General features: G+C 45.5%; 1 protein-coding gene across 7 annotated transcripts in view; it reads left to right on the forward strand.

Moving 5' to 3' along the window:
* The window catches only part of birc6 (baculoviral IAP repeat containing 6), an 84,225-nt gene that overhangs the window by 13,043 nt on the left and 53,923 nt on the right, over positions 1–17,259 (forward strand). For 6 of the 7 annotated variants that reach the window (XM_027279496.1, XM_027279511.1, XM_027279506.1 and 3 more), the window contains exons 10-34: positions 73–1,731; positions 3,326–3,475; positions 3,598–3,823; positions 3,999–4,159; positions 4,884–5,015; positions 6,802–6,933; positions 7,092–7,258; positions 8,224–8,357; positions 8,560–8,721; positions 8,843–8,974; positions 9,424–9,521; positions 9,605–9,752; positions 9,870–10,003; positions 10,371–10,517; positions 10,601–10,788; positions 10,986–11,294; positions 13,059–13,158; positions 13,280–13,494; positions 13,602–13,810; positions 13,919–14,271; positions 14,408–14,627; positions 15,386–15,522; positions 15,710–15,847; positions 16,117–16,244; positions 16,902–17,033. In XM_027279496.1, the coding sequence (XP_027135297.1) occupies positions 73–1,731; positions 3,326–3,475; positions 3,598–3,823; positions 3,999–4,159; positions 4,884–5,015; positions 6,802–6,933; positions 7,092–7,258; positions 8,224–8,357; positions 8,560–8,721; positions 8,843–8,974; positions 9,424–9,521; positions 9,605–9,752; positions 9,870–10,003; positions 10,371–10,517; positions 10,601–10,788; positions 10,986–11,294; positions 13,059–13,158; positions 13,280–13,494; positions 13,602–13,810; positions 13,919–14,271; positions 14,408–14,627; positions 15,386–15,522; positions 15,710–15,847; positions 16,117–16,244; positions 16,902–17,033 (5,711 nt within the window). The remainder of the gene's footprint in view (positions 1–72; positions 1,732–3,325; positions 3,476–3,597; positions 3,824–3,998; positions 4,160–4,883; positions 5,016–6,801; positions 6,934–7,091; positions 7,259–8,223; positions 8,358–8,559; positions 8,722–8,842; positions 8,975–9,423; positions 9,522–9,604; positions 9,753–9,869; positions 10,004–10,370; positions 10,518–10,600; positions 10,789–10,985; positions 11,295–13,058; positions 13,159–13,279; positions 13,495–13,601; positions 13,811–13,918; positions 14,272–14,407; positions 14,628–15,385; positions 15,523–15,709; positions 15,848–16,116; positions 16,245–16,901; positions 17,034–17,259) is intronic. The other variant, XM_027279499.1, reaches the window with a different exon arrangement.

The following is a 17,259-nucleotide window of genomic DNA, read 5'->3' on the forward strand; positions in this document are numbered from 1 at the left end:
ATCTTAAGTCATGTTCTAGCCTCATTAAAGGAAAGTTAACACTTCTGACCCTTTCTTTTGCTTCTGTTTCAGGCCAACAGTCCCAGTGGGAGAGCATGGATGTGAGCCTAGGGGTGACGGCGCTAAGTGTGCTTCAACAGCCAGAGAAGCTCCAGTGGGAGGTGGTAGCCAGTGTGCTGGAGGACACTGTCAAGGACCTGGAGGAGCTGGGTGCCAACCCCTCATTGAACCAAGCCAAGGCCCACAGCCAGGCCAAATCAAAAGACAAGGTCCCTGACCACCACAGCATTCCCTTTCCCTGCCTTCTGGCTGGAGGCCTGCTCAGCTACCGCTCAGCGTCCAGCACCCCCATGGCTGGACCCACAGCCCCATCCACAGCCCCAGCTACAACACGCAGGACCACAGATGGTCCCCTTAGGACTCAGGGCCCTGAGCTCTTCCACACTGGGCCTCTGCAGGACCAAGGCCCCATGGAGATAGAGACCTGCAGTGCCCAGACTGCAGCCCAGGAACAGGGGTTCTCTAACCTTGCAGGTTCCCAACCTCCAAGCCCGTCTTCTCTGCCGGCTGTGCGCAGGACTATACCTGTGCTTCTGCTGTACAGTATCCGAGAGGTAGATGAAAAGTCCTCAGGGCAGGTTTTTGCTCAAATGAACAATCTAATGAGCAAGGGGCTCCACGAGGAAGGCTTCACTGTGCCACAGATTATAGAGATGGAGTTTGACACGCACGAGCAGCTTCTTCTTCAGGATCCCCCCATCACTTACATTCAGCAGTTTGCCGATGCAGCAACTAATCTGGCAGGGTTAGATGGTCATGTGGACAAATGGAGTACGCTGGCTGCTGCGACCGTCTCCACCCCGCCTCGACCTGGAGCACTGGTGCAGTGCTTAAGGCTGCCCAAGCAGCTAGAAGAGGAGAATCTTTATGTGGACTCTATCACGCCCTGCTGGGACGGTGTGCACCTTCTGGTTGGCCTGCAGCCATGTGGTGCTGAATCTCTGAGCGCTACAAACCAAGTGGAGGCCCTGAACAATCTCAACCGCCTGCACTCTGCCCTATGCAGCCAGCGCAAAGGAGACTCTTTACACCCAGTGGCCAATGGGGTGGAAGGCCACCACCCAGGGGGGTCACCACCTCAGACACCTCTCATCCTTCCCCCAGGAGACCAGCAGCAGCAACAGAGGTCTCTGAATGGTGGCAGTGGAGGCTATCTTGCACTCTACAAGCTCAATTACTCCACCCGTATTGTCACGTTGGACGAGGAACCCATCAAGGTGCAGCAGATCTGGGACCCTTGTGATACCATTACCTCTCTTATATTGCTTCCTCCAGATGTGCTAGATAGCAGGGAGGATGACAGTGAAGAGGCCGCTGAGGAGGCTGTCCTCTCTGGGTCAAAAACTGGCTCAACTGGGTTTGGAATGGGCCCAGCAGGTTCTGGAACTGGGACTGCATATGGAGCAGCCACAACGAGCAGCAGCGCTACTGTCACCAATCCCTCCACCTCTGCTTTCAGCCACAAAGAGTGCAAGCGGTCAGAGGTGACAGGCCTAGGCCACTTGGTGGTGACCACACGGGCCGGGAACATTATGATACTGGACTTGTCCACGTTGGAGGTCCTGGCCAAGGTAGAGCCGCCTAAGAAGGAGGGGTCACCAGAGGAAACTGATCCCTTTGTCTCAGTTACCTATTGCTCTGGGACTGACCGCCTTTGTGCCTGTACCAAAGGTGAGTTTTACCTTCCTGGACGATTATCTGTCCTGACTACTAGGATGGGTATGCTGGCTTTAACTGCCCCTGCTGAAGGAGGGTTTTCTTTTATTTGGTGTGTGTGTTTATTCGTGTACATTTTTACTTGTATTTAACATATTGTGTTTAGGTGTTCACCAATAGTAAGGCCTTTTCTTTGACAAAAAAGCAGTTGACCATTGTGGGTTTTAACAAAAGTGAGACAGGAGACAATAGTGAACTGTTCCGGACTATTTTCAGCGGTGGATTAATCTACATCTGATGCTCTTGTGCGTATTTGGGCCAACAGTGTATGTGTTTATAAAGGAACATGTCTGTTCAGCAGTTCCTTGATGTGTTTTTAATGCTTTATGAAGAACAGTAGAGCTTAACAGCACATGGAGGTCACTTCATTATTCCATAAAAAGCACTATTATTTATTGCATTTGCTTTTATTGCATCACTGATATCCTTGCTAAACACTATTTTTAAGCAAAGAAATTGTAAGAGCTCACTGATTATTGTTGTTTTATTGTTACATGTGACAAAACTTAGTTATACACGCACCTTGCGTGTCAGTACGACCAGTTGTTGTTTCCATGTGTTTTGTTGACAAAATTGAAGTACAGAAATGGTAAAAGATTAGGAACGAGTTTATTTTTCAGCTGTAAAATGTTTCTCAATCACAATTTTTAGGAAACCCTACCTAACCCAAAAATTCTATCGTGTATGCAACCAGTGAAATTTATTTGCTGATGAGTTTTTGGTGGAAATATCAGTCTCTTGTATTGTCAGTGTTTTGAGTCAGTTTAAGTTGACGTGGATCCATCTTCGAAACAGTTCACCTCATTCCTACGGTCGTCCCCCACAAAAATAGCGCAGCTAACCAATGAACAAAATCCAAAATGTGAAGTTTGTACAGAAATATTGTGTTTCATAATGAATTATTCAAATATCACGTTTCTTTAAGGGAGTTTGGTGTCAGATTTTCCCCAGACAGCGCAGGGAGCTTTAGTCCACTTCAACCTGGTAATATGTTTATTTCTGAACATTTTGCCAACGCTACAGAAACACTGAGTAGCTGTTAGTATAATAAGGTTGTCTGATGTTGACAGCTGTTAGTTATTGCTTTGATTAATAGTTGTGTATTGATTATTGGCAGTGGCTGATCAGGTTTATTATCAGCTAATTGTATTGAGTTTCTCACAGCAGAATCAATAAATGGTTCACATTGTGTGTTTTTAAACTACTTGTAGAAATTGAACTTTGACAATCTAAGACAGATTCTAATTATTAATGTAACTTCATTGTAGCGCTCACTAGAATACCTGTAAAGTGGAATGATACATGGAATGCCTCTTGTCCAGTCAAAATACTGAGTGTGGTGTATATACTGTATATTTATCTGGTACGTACTCAATGATGATGATATTTGATTACCTCGTTTTTACTCTTTCAGCGTATCTTTGGCTGAATATGTTTCTATAATTCAGTGTGCATACACTGTAGTGGGTCAGTGTCTGCAGGTATACATTAAGATGCTGTATGGATGATTGAACTAAAGGCATTATTTTATTTTTGCTCTCATCTGAAGGTGGAGAACTTCATTTCCTTCAAATTGGAGGTGTGTGTGACGATATAGATGATGGAGACATGTTTATTGATGGCCCCCTTTCTAAAGGGGCTGAACTGCTGCTTGAGGGGGCCAAGCCCTCCTCCAACCCCTCTAGCCCTGGGATCACAGGTAAAACTGAGACACTATCAACCATTAACCGACAAACTGTGTCAGTGTTCCTTCCTTTGGCCTCTCTGTAATGCTGTTGATCTGATGTCCGACAATTGTCCCCCAACTTGCCTTTTGTGCAGGAGTGGACCTTCTGGTGGACCAACCGCTGACCACAGAGAGCCTGATGTCACTGGTGGAGCTGACACGCTTTGAGACGTTGACTCCCCGCTTCTCAGCCACAGTACCACCATGCTGGGTGGAGGTGCAGCAAGAGCAGCAGCAGCGACGCCACCCACAGCACCTTCATCAGCAGCACCATGGAGATGCAGCCCAACACACCCGCACCTGGAAGCTTCAGAGTGACAGGTAGCTCCTTGTAACTTGTAAAGGTGTATCCCTCAGATAGATAACTGTAAATACCAATATTTGGATGGCTGACGTGATGGGAAGTCATAGAAGGGCTCCTTTTTAATAATGAGCCATCTACAGTGCTGTAGTTGAATAGTTTCAAAGTAGTTGTTGACCTATGTTCTCTCTGCAGCTCCAGCTGGGACGAGCATGTGTTTGAGCTGGTGCTGCCCAAGGCCTGCATGGTGGGCCACGTGGACTTCAAGTTTGTCCTGAATGCCAACATCGTCAACATTCCTCAGATCCAGGTCACTTTACTGAAGAACAAAGCACCGGGGCTGGGCAAAGTCAGCGGTGAGGACCCTGCTCTGAGATCTCTTCTTCATGAAAGCTTCGAATTAGAGCTGTACTCAACTCAGAGCGTTTAGTCGAAAAGGATTTGGTTGTTCAACAACTTTTTTTCTTTTCATGTGAATCTGTCAATCAGAAAATAAACTGGCTTGAGTTTCACTGATGAAATTGACCACAAAATCAAATGCAACAGACATGTGTATGACTGCCTTTCCACATTGTCCATCATGTGAAAACATCAGATTTAAATACAGTGAGAGAAAGTCAAAGTGACTGTCCTGTTCATAGTTCAGTTATAAAATCCCAGTTCCCCTCGGAGTGTCTCTCCTGCCAGGCTACAGACAGTGCTCTCAGCCCAAGAGTCAATCACAGTGAAAGGCCGTAGAGGAGGTCGGACCAGAGTCTGATTCAGAGTCCTGTAGCTCCTCTGGGAGAGTGCATGCATGCCCTATTCACTAAGACTGAGTAACAGCCCAGGTTCAATTCCAGCCTGTGGCCATTTGCTGTATGTCTCTCCCAAGTTTCCTGTCTATCTTCCGTGAAAGTAGTTTAGCAGTCATCATGACAGTCAGGGCAGAGGTGTTTACTGTCTGCCACGCTGTAGCTCCTGCATTGTTTGGACAGCTTTGCAGGATGATCTGTCTGTCTTTGTGTCAGAAACAAATGAGAAGATTTAAATATGGAAGCCATAACTTTGTCCAAATCTTGCTTCCCTTGTCTTTAACAGAGACGGCAGTTGACAGACAGATCTCCTTCCCTCTCTCCAATGTCCTCCATGCCAACGGGGAGAGGAACGGCCAGCCTCTGCTGCATGACTTCACAGAGGACATCCAGTTCATGGACATAGAGGAGACATCAGGTGAAGAAACAACCTGTTTAGTTTGTGATTAGTTTTTTTTTTGTTGTTGCATACAATACAAGTTAGACACACCTTCTCATTCAATGATTTTTTGTTATTTTTATTCTGTATATTATTTTCTACACTGTAGATGAACACAGGGGGTGGGTGGGTGTGTGTGTGGCTATGATGGTGACTCTAATGGCGATTGATTTTATTTATTTAAATTAAAAGCACTATTAACAGATGAATTAACAATAGAGAGGGTCTTTTCTTATTTAGGGTCTAATTGCATTGATGTTGTAAAATTCCGATTTACGTTAATCCTCCAGGGCAGAAGGTTGTTGTTGGTTGTTTACAAGCAAAGTGGCAGCAATCAGCAGCCAATTCTCTGAACAGCTCACTCCCTACCCGACTCCTAACACTGTGACCTGTAGCAGTCCTACTACATGTCTCTCTCCAGCCCAGCTGGGTGGCACCGAATCAGCTGCTGCACTTTCACAACCTAGCACAGTTGCTTGCACTTCTTTTTCTGGCTTTACACCCCTCTCTGAGAGTGAGGTATCCAAACTGTTGGATACATGCTCGTTGGACCCTATACCAACAAACCTTCAATCCATTAGCCCAACCATCACGCTAGCTATCACACGTGAAAAATAATTTCCCCCTGGGATTATTAAAGTATTTCTGATTCTGACCTCCGGCACTTTTCCCACTGCATTCAAAGCAGCTGAAGTAACGCCTCTACTCAAGAAACTCTCTCTCAACCCTGCTCAGGTCGAGAACTATCGTCCTGTCTCACTTCTTCCTTTTTTATCCAAAACTATTGAACGGGCGGTCACTAAGCAACTCTCAGAATTCCTCCTACAGAACAATCTTCTTGATCTGAATCAATGTGGTTTCAAGAGCGGTCACTTGACTGAAACCGCTCTGTTATCTGTGACAGAAGCCTTAAAAGAAGCCAGAGCAGCATTCTCCTTGACTCATCAGCTGCCTTTGACACAGTAACCATTGCATCCTTCTCTCTCTTCTCTCTAACATGGGCATCTCTAGCTTGGCTCTTTCCTGGTTTGAATCTTACCTGACAGGGCGCTCATTCAGTGTATCCTGGCTTGAACAGTTGTCCACTTTGCATCACCTCACCACAGGGGTACCCCAGGGCTCAGTGCTGGGGCCCTTTCTATTTTCTATCTACACCACCTCCTTGGGTCCAGTTATCCACTCACGTGGCTTTTCCTATCACTGCCATGCAGATGACACTCAGCTGTATCTGTCATTTCCTCCTAAAGACCCCTCGATCTCTGCATGGGTCTCTGATTGCCTCTCAGACATCGCCACATGGATGAAGGCACATCACTTCCGGCTGAACCTCTCAAAAACTGAACTGCTGGTCCTCCCAGCCAAACCTACTACCTACGACATCAACATCAAAATTGACTCCCTATGTCTGGCCCCCACCAGGGTGGTGAGAAACTTAGGGGTTATGATTGATGACCAACTAACCTTCTCCAATCATGTCGCCTCAGTTGCCTGATCATGCCACTTAGGACTTTACAACACCAGAAAAATCAGACCTCACTTCACACAACACGCCACTCAACTCCTGACACAAGCTGTGGTCATTTCAAGTCTAGACTACTGTAACTCCCTCCTCATAGCACTTATTGTTGCACTCTGTACCCTGATTGTCTCCTTCTCTGTAAGTCACTTTGGATAAAAGCATCTGCTAAATGACTAAATGGTTGTTCATCAACTGATGTGAACTGTGTGATGTCAACTGAAATAGTGACTCATCTGTTTGCTGTAGGCTCTGTGCTGTGTCCGTTCCTTGAGGACCACAAGGAGGACATCCTGTGTGGTCCAGTGTGGCTGGCCAGTGGGCTGGACCTCTCTGGTCATGCGGGTATGCTCAGCCTCACCAGCCCCAAGCTGGTCAAAGGTAACAACAGTCACATTTACCTGGATATGTGAAGTCGCTCAGTGATCCCTGATGATTTGGATGATATAATATGATGATGATGATGATATTAAGAATCATCTATACAGTTGTGAGTGTGTCAGTGTTTCTCAGTTGTCCTGTTCCTCCCTTCACTGCAGGCATGGCAGGAGGAAAGTACCGCTCCTTCCTGGTTCACATAAAAGCAGTGAGTGACAGGGGCATGGAGGAGAACCCTCGGCCTGTGTTGAGAATGCCCAGTGCCAAGCCTCAGGGCACCAAAGCCCACTCATTGTCTACCCTGCTCCAACGGGCTCAGGCCTCCAAGGTACAATTTCACATCTTGTAGTAAAATATAGCTTCATATTTAAACAGTCAGATGTCTGTATAACACAGGAGCAGTTTTTTGCTTGCTTTAATCATTCCTCCATTTCATTCTGACCATTAAGAGTTTTCCTTCTCATGTGTTTCTAATGTACGTTATCAAGTCCACAGTCCTTTTTAGGTCCACAACGTATATATTAGATTAATATGGGGCTTCTATAAATGTTTTTTTATGAGAGAATTCCCTCTTTGTATTTCTCCACACAGTGTTTTACAGCTGCACGACAGTGGATGATTATTATTGTAACACGTTGGTGCCAAAAAGACGGTAACCTGCGATACTCACTTGATTTGAGCCTCATATTTGCTTCACATAAACTTACGGCATAGCTTACTTTAAATGCAGTTTATTTCTGCACAGACCACAGTCTCGATCTCTGATTTTACAGCTTGTAACGCAGATTACTATAAACAAGTTAACATAAAACGTCTCTGTCTAACCTAATGTAATGTTAGTTAGTTTGCTTGGTGCCTAACTGTGATACATATAATCTGTCCTCCTCTCCAAGAAAGTTGTTAAAGTGCCTCTAGGTTTCTGTTGAGTCCTCCTCCTGTTGAAGTGGAGTTGTCTGAGGTACTTATGCATAGTCATAGTCAGTCCCAAGTCAAGTGCAGAAGTAGAGCAAAGAACTGCTGTGGACAAACTCAGCAGAAAAATGTGTTTTTAGCCAGGTAAAATCAGTCTAAGTGTATGCTGTGGTGAGCATATTCTCATCACTTTCCCTTATCAGACAGCTCTTTTATTTTTACATTGTCTCAGTTGTAACATTTACATATTCCCGCACCTAATCCCAACAGTGTCAAGCACACTGTTATTACATCAATGATGTGTGTCTTCTTCACAGGGGTCAATCAGACACACAGTCACATTCATTTATTTTCTGTGTGTGTCTGTGTGTGCATGTGCAGGAGAAGGTCTCTGCAGTGAAAACGGAGAGCTCGGTACCATCGAAGAAAGTAGAAAACCTGCGAGGCTGTGACCTTCTGCAGGAAGTGTCTGTCACAATCAGAAGATTTAAGAAGACGTCGATACCCAAAGAAAGGTCAGATCACTGTTGAGATGGAGCATCAGGTTCTGTTTTCACTGTTGTCAAAATGTTGTCATACTGAGCACAAAGCAGTAAGAGGGCACATGCAGCAGAAGGTCACTTGTAACGTGTTTGTACCAACACACGTTCAAACGGCTGAGCGTGTCCTTGGATTGTTAACTTTAAGTGGACTGTTGTTTTGCTCTGTGCCTTTCAGGGTCCAGCGCTGTGCTATGCTACAGTTCCTAGACTTCCATGAGAAGCTGCTAGACGCACTGTGTCGGTGGACAGAGGGCAGCCCGGCCACAGAGCATGCCCAAAGCCTCATCCTGGACATTCTGTGCTGGCTGGCCGGGGTTTTCTCCAATGGGCCCTGCAGGTAGGACTAAAGCTCCAGCACATGAAATCAGACAGTATCATCTCAGATATCTAAGTCACACAGAACTCCCACTATGACAGTTTTCACAGACAAGTGATATATGCTGTAACTGCTTTTTTAGTTTGCGAGAAGGAAAGGAGGGCCTGCTGGTGAAAACCCGCACACGGCTAACGGATATTGTACGGATGTGTTTCTTTGATGCTGGCAGGAGCATAGCACACAAATGTGCTCGCTTTCTTGCACTTTGTATCAGGTAAGAAACACGGTTGATTTCAGTGATGATGTTTTTAGCACTTTTCCAGTAAAGGGACACTACAACCCTGTTAACCTGGAGCTTCCAATAATGATAACAGGAATATCAGGCCAGCCTGAGAACTACGACTGTAGACCACGGGTGCTTGTGTCATGGAATGGCTCTCAGCTCAGTGCTGAACAGTATTTTTAACAATAAGTCCCTCAGTTGTTTACAAGCTACGTAGTTCAGTGACATGTTAAGGCATAAAACACGCCATAAACCCCAACAGGACTCCACCCAGAATGTTGCATGTGGTGATTTTTAAACCTTGTCATTTGGCTCCACCTTATGTTCAGGGTTGTTGAGTTCCTGTAGTGGAACAAGCCTTTATGATGAAATGGTTCTTTCTTTTTGTGCCTTTTTTGGTTCATATGGAGACAATAACGCTGTTTGATTTCTCGCTGTAGCAATGGGAAAGGGGACCCAAGTCAACAGGGTTTTGGTGTGAGTCTTCTGAAGGCTCTTCTAGATAATATGCCTTATTTGCCTGCAGCATCAACAGGTGGTAAGTAACTGAACAAGAATCCCGAAAAACACACAGCACCTTTCTTTAGTTTTCTCTCCTCTCACTCTCCTGTCTGATTTCAGGCTCAGTGTTTTGGTACTTTGTGCTGCTGAACTATGTAAAAGAAGAAGACCTTGCAGGCTGCAGCACTGCTTGTGCCTCCCTGCTCACCGCCATCTCTCGACAGCTGCAGGACCGCCTCACCCCACTGGAGGCACTGCTACAGACTAGGTATTTCACTTTTACTGTAGCTATTCAGATGAAGATTCAGCCACTGTGGTCTAGTGATGCACATGTGTCCTCACTTCCTGTCTTAAACACAAGCCTATCCTGTCCACTTCCTTCCAGGTACGGCCTGTACAGCTCTCCGTTTGACCCGGTGCTCTTTGACCTGGAGGTCAGTGGTTCCTCCTGTAAGAATGCCTTCAACAGCAGCATTGGAGTCCAGTCAGATGAGATTGACCTCTCTGACATTCTCTCAGGTATTAGCTACGCACTGATTCACTGACATGTTATTCTGCTGACTTTTTCAACCTGTTCACTGTGGACTGAAGAGAGACAACGAGGCACTAAATATGAAAGGAGATTATATCAAATGTATTTGGTTATTTAACACCAGGGAAGCGTGCATTAAAGTTCCTTAACAACTGATATGATGATATAACCAGAAAGTCAGAGCATCAATGAATCTAATGTAGTTTCAACTTTGGCCAAAGTCATTGATATATGTACAGTATGTCAGAATGTTTGTTGGCCATAATATTTAGTATTTATGGAGTATATTTTTATTTCTCCACTGTGTAATTAAAATGGTGTTGAATGTTTGTTTTGGTGTTGTGTGCCCTGCAGGGAATGGAAAGGTGAGCAGCTGTGCAGCAGCAGAGGGCAGCTTCACAGCATTAACAGGACTCCTGGAGGTGGAGCCTTTGCACTTTACATGTATCTCCACTAGTGATGGCACACGAGTGGAACGAGATGATGCCAGCATGTTCACTGGTAAACATTACCTCTCTTTTCCTTTCACTTTTTCTTTGGCTCATAAGCTGGTCACTGTCTAACCTTCTACACTTGAATCGCAGTGAGTACGTTTGGTGTGACGCCTGCAGTGGGTGGCCTGTCGACAGGAACAGTTGGTGAAGCTTCTACAGCTCTGAGCTCTGCAGCCCAGGTGGCTCTCCAGTCACTGTCCCATGCCATGGTGTCCGCAGAGCAGCAGCTGCAAGTCCTGCAGGAGAAACAACAGCAGCTGCTGAAGCTGCAGCAGCAGGTAAAACAACAAGTCACACATTTAGAAAAACACTGTTCCACTGTTTTCTGCATGATTTGTTTCCTGGAACTTAATTAGACCACTTCTCAGGAGGTGACATCAAATAGTTCAAAATACTTCAAATCTGTTTATCACGATCAGTCAAGGAGATGTCACATGTGTCACTCACATGTTTTTCTTTTTGTCTGTGAGAACAGAAGGCCAAGCTTGAGGCCAAGCTACATCAGACCACCTCTGCAGCTGCCGCTGCCTCCGGTGTGGGGCCCATCCACAACTCTGTGCCTTCCAACCCCCCCTCTGCTCCAGGTTTCTTCATTCACCCCTCGGACGTTATCCCTCCAACACCTAAAACCACACCCCTCTTCATGACCCCTCCTCTCACGCCTCCCAACGAGGCTGTGTCAGCGGCTTTCAGCGCCGAACTGGCTCACCTGTTCCCCGGCTCCATGATGGACCCTGGACCTGTTAACTTGGCCACGCACAAGAACACACAGAAAGCCAAGCCGGTTAGTTCCATGCTGCTTGGTGCTTAGTTAGTTTTTAATTTGGTAGTTTCATGGCTTGGTACCAAACCTCAGTACTTGGTCATGTAGTGGATGACACAGTCCAAACGGTGGAAGAACAGACAGGAAACACGTTGTTGTTGTTGTATATTGTTAAAATGAACACATACACACAGTTCATCACTTGAAGGCTAACCATTAGGGATGTAACGATACACTCAACTCACGACTCGATTCGAGTCACAATTCTTTGTTCACGATACGATTTTTTCACGATTTCTTTTAAATCAAAATAAGCTACAGACAAATTCTGACCAAATAAATTTATCTTTTTATTTGTAGGAAAAAAATCTCTCTTTGCAGAAACTCTCAAACAGTTTGTTTTCTTATTAGGGCTGCCAGCAAGCAGCTGATCTGACCATTACCTTTCAGCTTGAAGTATGAGCTAACTGAAAATAAAAAACAACAAGATGATAGCTCATTTACCCTTTAATGAGAGTCCACGGCCCCGGGAAACGGCGAGGTCCGGGCGCTGTAAACGCAGAGCCAGTCGCGGCGCACCGCCTCGGAGGAAATGCGCCCGGCGGGGGCCAGGCAGCGCCGGGGAGAGGTCCCATGAGGGGATCCTCCCGCACCGTGCGGCCGTCCCTGACCCGAGTTTAATCCCCCGTGCAGACTGCGCGGAAGTTGCGGTGATTGGTTAAAATTGCAACACCCCCGAATTCACGGGGATTCACTGAAGTTGTGTTGAAGTTGCAAATTGCAACATCGTAAATTCCTGGAGAGTCTGTGATATGGTATCATTTAAGGTACAGTCAGGCCTGACGCCGATTACCACTACTGTGTGTGTGTGTGTGTGTGTGTGTGTGTGTGTGTGTGTGTGTGTGTGTCACAGAAAGGCAGACGCGGCAGTGGAAGCTGCAGCCACAACGTAACCTATTTCTAATTTTAAAAAAAGACGAAAAAGAACATATCCTACTTCTCTCGCATTCGCCAAGAATCGTGATTCATTTTTTTCTGTCAACCGATGCAAGTCGTCACGCATTTGTACCGATTTTAATCGTGTCACGATGTATCGTTACATCCCTACTAACCATTGAAAGAAACACAGAGAATGTGAGCACTACAGCGACTCCAGACCAGTGATTGCATTCATCTAAAAACACAGCAATGAGCAATGTGCTTAAAGAAGCACCCTGAGGAAAGTTATCACTCTGTGTCATCCAAACTTAACACATCACACAAGGCTGGTGCTTTTTTTTTAATGCAGCAGATTGAAATGAGGGAGTCAAACAAGTGGAATTGGCTTTGTGCTTGCACTGTATGAATTTGTAAAGATTTATACTGACAAGATTTAAGATGTTTGTTTATTCCAGTTTAGTGTGAATCAACAAAGGGGAATCTTTAAGCTCAACAAAGATATTGACTGATGGTAACATTTCATTTGTCATGACTGTAGCAGCACTGATCAGTTGCCTTATGATCCAGCAGAGGGTGCTCCACTATCAGCTTGACCTAGTGCTCTCTTGACTGATCGGTAAACTAAGCTAGTAATGTTATGATACAGAAGTGGATGGCATGCAAAGGGTGAGCAAAGCCATCCTGACAAACTGTGTGTCATTTCAAATTCATTTGACCTTTCAATTCTGGAAACAGTGATAGCTCTACCAGTAGTTCTATGTATTTGTTGAAGTGAATGGGAAGTATTTTTCTTTCAATGCTTTGAACAGTGGAATATTGCTGTAATAATGTTTCTTTGTGCTGCAGAGCCCCATGGGCAGTGGTCTGGCCTTAGCCATTTCCCAGGCATCTCACTTCCTGCAGCCTCCTCCACAACAGTCCATCATCATCGAGCGGATGCACTCTGGTATGGCATGTAGCAATGTGTTATATTCACCACTTAACTGGTGCTTAAAAATATCTGTTTATTTATCGGTCATTTTCAGAAAAGTTTGATCACTCTGGTTTCCACTGTTCTTTCCTCACAGGAGCTCGTCGCTTCGTCACACTAGACTTTGGCCGTCCTGTTCTGCTGACTGACGCGCTGATCCCAACCTGTGGCGACTTGGCCTCTCTATCCATAGACATCTGGACACTGGGGGAGGAGGTGGATGGCCGCAGGCTAGTGGTTGCCACCGACATCAGCACCCACTCCCTCATTCTACACGACCTGCTGCCGCCACCGGTCTGCAGGTTCATGAAGGTCTGAACTCTGTCTGTATTTGGATTTGGATAGTTGAACCTGATGTTTTTGAGTTTTTGGGACTTTTGTTAGTCCACCAGAATCATTTATTCTTGTTTGTCTCTCAGATCACTGTGATCGGGCGCTATGGCAGCACCAATGCTCGGGCAAAGATCCCACTAGGCTTCTACTATGGCCACACTTACATCCTGCCATGGGAGAGCGAGCTTAAGTTGATGCATGATCCTCTGCGAGGAGAGAGCGAGGCAGCCAGTCAGCCAGATGTGGATCAGCACTTGACCATGATGATGGCGCTGCAGGAGGACATCCAGTGCAGGTAATTAACAGCCCTCAGATATTCCGACGGTCTGTAGTGTGTTTGTTGGGACTCTTTTTAAAAGCAGCATTCATTCATATTTGGTGCTCTCCTGTTCTTGTTTACCAGGTACAATCTAGCTTGCCATCGGCTGGAGACCCTTCTGCAGAACATTGACCTGCCACCTCTCAACAGTGCTAACAATGCCCAATACTTCTTACGAAAACCAGACAAGGTTGTTGAGGAGGACCAGCGTGTTTTCTCAGCCTACCAGGACTGCATTCAGCTGCAGCTGCAGCTCAACCTCGCTCACCACGCTGTACAGCGGCTTCGTGTATCGTTAGGCGCCAGTCGCAAATCGCTTCCCACATCTGGGGCTCCAGAGGCCCAGGAGCTAGTCCACAACTCCTCGACTGAGCAGCTGAGGACTATCATCCGCTACCTGCTAGACACACTGCTCAGCTTGCTGCACTCCAATAACGGTGAGCAAGCTGCATCTGCTCCATGAAGTGTAAAGTTCACTGATGACAGGGTTACAATCGCTTGTGTTTTTTCTTCCTGAATTTAAAGAGTGGAAGGTGAAACACTTCATTCATTCATGTGTCTGTATATCTTCAGGCCACTCGGTGCCCTCTGTTCTCCAGAGCACCTTCCATGCCCAGGCCTGCGAGGAGCTCTTCAAACACCTTTGCATCAGTGGGACGCCTAAGATCCGTCTTCACGCTGGCCTGCTGTTAGTGCAGCTCTGTGGAGGCGAGCGCTGGTGGGGCCAGTTCCTCTCCAACGTACTGCAAGAGCTCTACAACTCAGAACAGCTGCTCATCTTCCCCCAGGACAGGTAAGGCCATCAGACCCCACATGGTTTCCACAGGTTAAGTTCAAAGCTTGCCCAGCTTGCCCAGCATCGTATGGCGTAACCTATGTAGCTCTTTTATTGTTCTCACTGACCTCTCACATGAAGTTTTGAAATTGAATGAAGTCATTAAAATTGAAAAATCTTGCAAACATGTTGCCTGCATCAAATCAGACTCAATCATAATAATAAGTCTGGACATTAAATATCTCATCTTTGTTCTATATTTAATTGAATATAGGTCTTTGTACATTTGTAAATAATTGCATTTAGTTTTTCTGCTGCATTCTGATCAAACAACTGTTAGAATGATGAAACATGTACCTGTTTAAACTAGCAGCTTTGTGAAGCGGGTGTACTGCTTGTTCCTGTTGACCATACAAGGTTTGAACCCAGAGTCACTGCTTGCAGCTATATGTTTTTGCCAGTTGGTGTGAATATCTACTTCACAGATTTTGCACTCACTGCACTGCCTGATGGCTTAGCTCAGCTAATAAGCAGTTTGCTTCAGAGATTCACAGTGTTTTATTGGAGCATAGTGCAGCTTTCTGTCAGTATTTGAGACAGTTTTATTTGTCTTCTTGTATCTTTGGAAGTTAGATCAGCACAGTGTCTGTAACCCTGGGCACCTCTTTTGATAGAACTTGTTCCCCTACAAACATATCTAGTTTAGTTCTAATCTAAGTTTATGTCCACACACTGCAGAAAGTAACTGCAATGTTTACCGGCTTATGTCATCCCAGGGTGTTCATGCTCCTGTCCTGCATTGGCCAAAGATCCTTAAGTAACAGTGGTGTGTTAGAGGGCCTCCTGAATCTCCTGGATAGCTTGCTGTCTCCACTGCAGCAACCACAAGCTGCTGCTCAGCGCAGGACTGAAGGTAAAGCTACTGTCACTGACAGAGTCACTCATGCACCAGTCTCTATAAACCGATATCCACATGAATGCAGAATCTGCAGGCGTGGGACCTAGATGTTGGCACTGCACCAAAACACTGGTCACATGATAACACGATTTATTCATCGTGTGTGTGTGTGTGTGTGTGTGTGTGTGTGTGTGTCTCCCAGGTGTTTTGGATATCCCCATGATCAGCTGGGTAGTGATGTTGGTTTCCAGACTGCTGGACTATGTAGCCAGTATAGAAGATGAGGCCTCAGGTGGGAAGAAACACCTCGCAGGGAAAGAGCGAGAGAGAAGCGTTACAGGTAAATGAACGTTTCATCTGAGACTGACAGGTCACACCTTTTTCTTTTTGAAGTAGTGGACACTGACAAATCATCAATCACCATTTTCTATCTTTTGCTGCTCAGTTTTCATACAGGTTGTATGTACATGTTCTTCATCCATCTACCATCCATCTAACACACCTACTCTTCATGTAGTTGAGACTTCTGCAGCTGCTTCCAGCAACTGTGATTTCCTTCTGTCCCCACATTAAAGAACTGATGAGCGTTGTTGTTGGTGTTTCCTTCAGGAATTCAGTGGAGCTTCATCAATAACAGCCTTCAGTCCCAGAGCTCCAGCAGGTCAGCTAAAGGCAGCAGCAGCCTGGATCGACTCTACTCCCGCAAGATCCGCAAGCAGCTTGTCCACCACAAGCAGGTAAATGTGTCTCATTCAAACCTTGTGTTCTTTAAAGTCCATGTAAAGGCAATTCCATGTTTTCTTTCAAAATACAATAGATATGTTGGAAAATAGTTGTCTCCCCCCACATGATGTGATTTTACATCGTGTACTAACATAATCATGTTAGGGTTTTTCATCATGTTCATCTAATGTCAGTGCATATAACGTTAGACTGCTCTCGTTTCCTGAGTGGAATCCAGAGGAAAATACACCGGTCACGGGACGTCTCTTATATGCAACAGCAGCTTGTTGCTATGACAGGGAATATATGTAGTCAGATCTGAGTTTACGTGTGTCGATAATGGTGCACAAGTACGAGAGACACCTGCCTGAGTATGACCACCTACCGGGTGCGCCGTGCTGCCTTATTTCGAAAAGTTGTCATTATTTTTAATCATTCAAATTTGGCTGGGTGGTTAATAACACTTTCTTCTTTAGTCTGACAAACTCAGAACACATTTATTTTGACTTTATACGGACTTTAAATAGTTGTATACAGCATAATATATGAACATGTCTCGTTTCCCTTCTGTTTGATTTACTTTCCAATCTGATGGAGCTGCTGCATGAAGTGGGTTGTCTGCAGCAAATGCTTTTGCAGTGCTTATATTTATTATGCCCTTTTTATTGTAGCAGTTAAATCTATTGAAAGCAAAACAGAAAGCTTTGGTGGAGCAGATCGAGAAGGAGAAGATCCAGAGCAACAAAGGCTCCTCCTACAAACTGCTTGTGGAACAGGCCAAACTCAAACAAGCCACGTCCAAGGTGAGCAGGTCATCATTCACCGCCGTGCGGACAGCAGGCAGCAGCACACTCTTGGCTCAGAAATGACCTTTCAAAGAAGGGCCCGTGTGTAATTGTAACTGCCTTCATGTCTTGCGATGAACATGCTAATTCATATTAATGATGGATCAAATCAGCTCTGTAAAATGTGTCACTCATAGTGATAAACCTACAAAGTCCCAGACCTTCTGGATCCATGCTTGCTTCC

The sequence above is a fragment of the Larimichthys crocea genome, chromosome I (assembly GCF_000972845.2).
Source record: "Larimichthys crocea isolate SSNF chromosome I, L_crocea_2.0, whole genome shotgun sequence".
Lineage (NCBI taxonomy): Eukaryota > Metazoa > Chordata > Actinopteri > Sciaenidae > Larimichthys > Larimichthys crocea.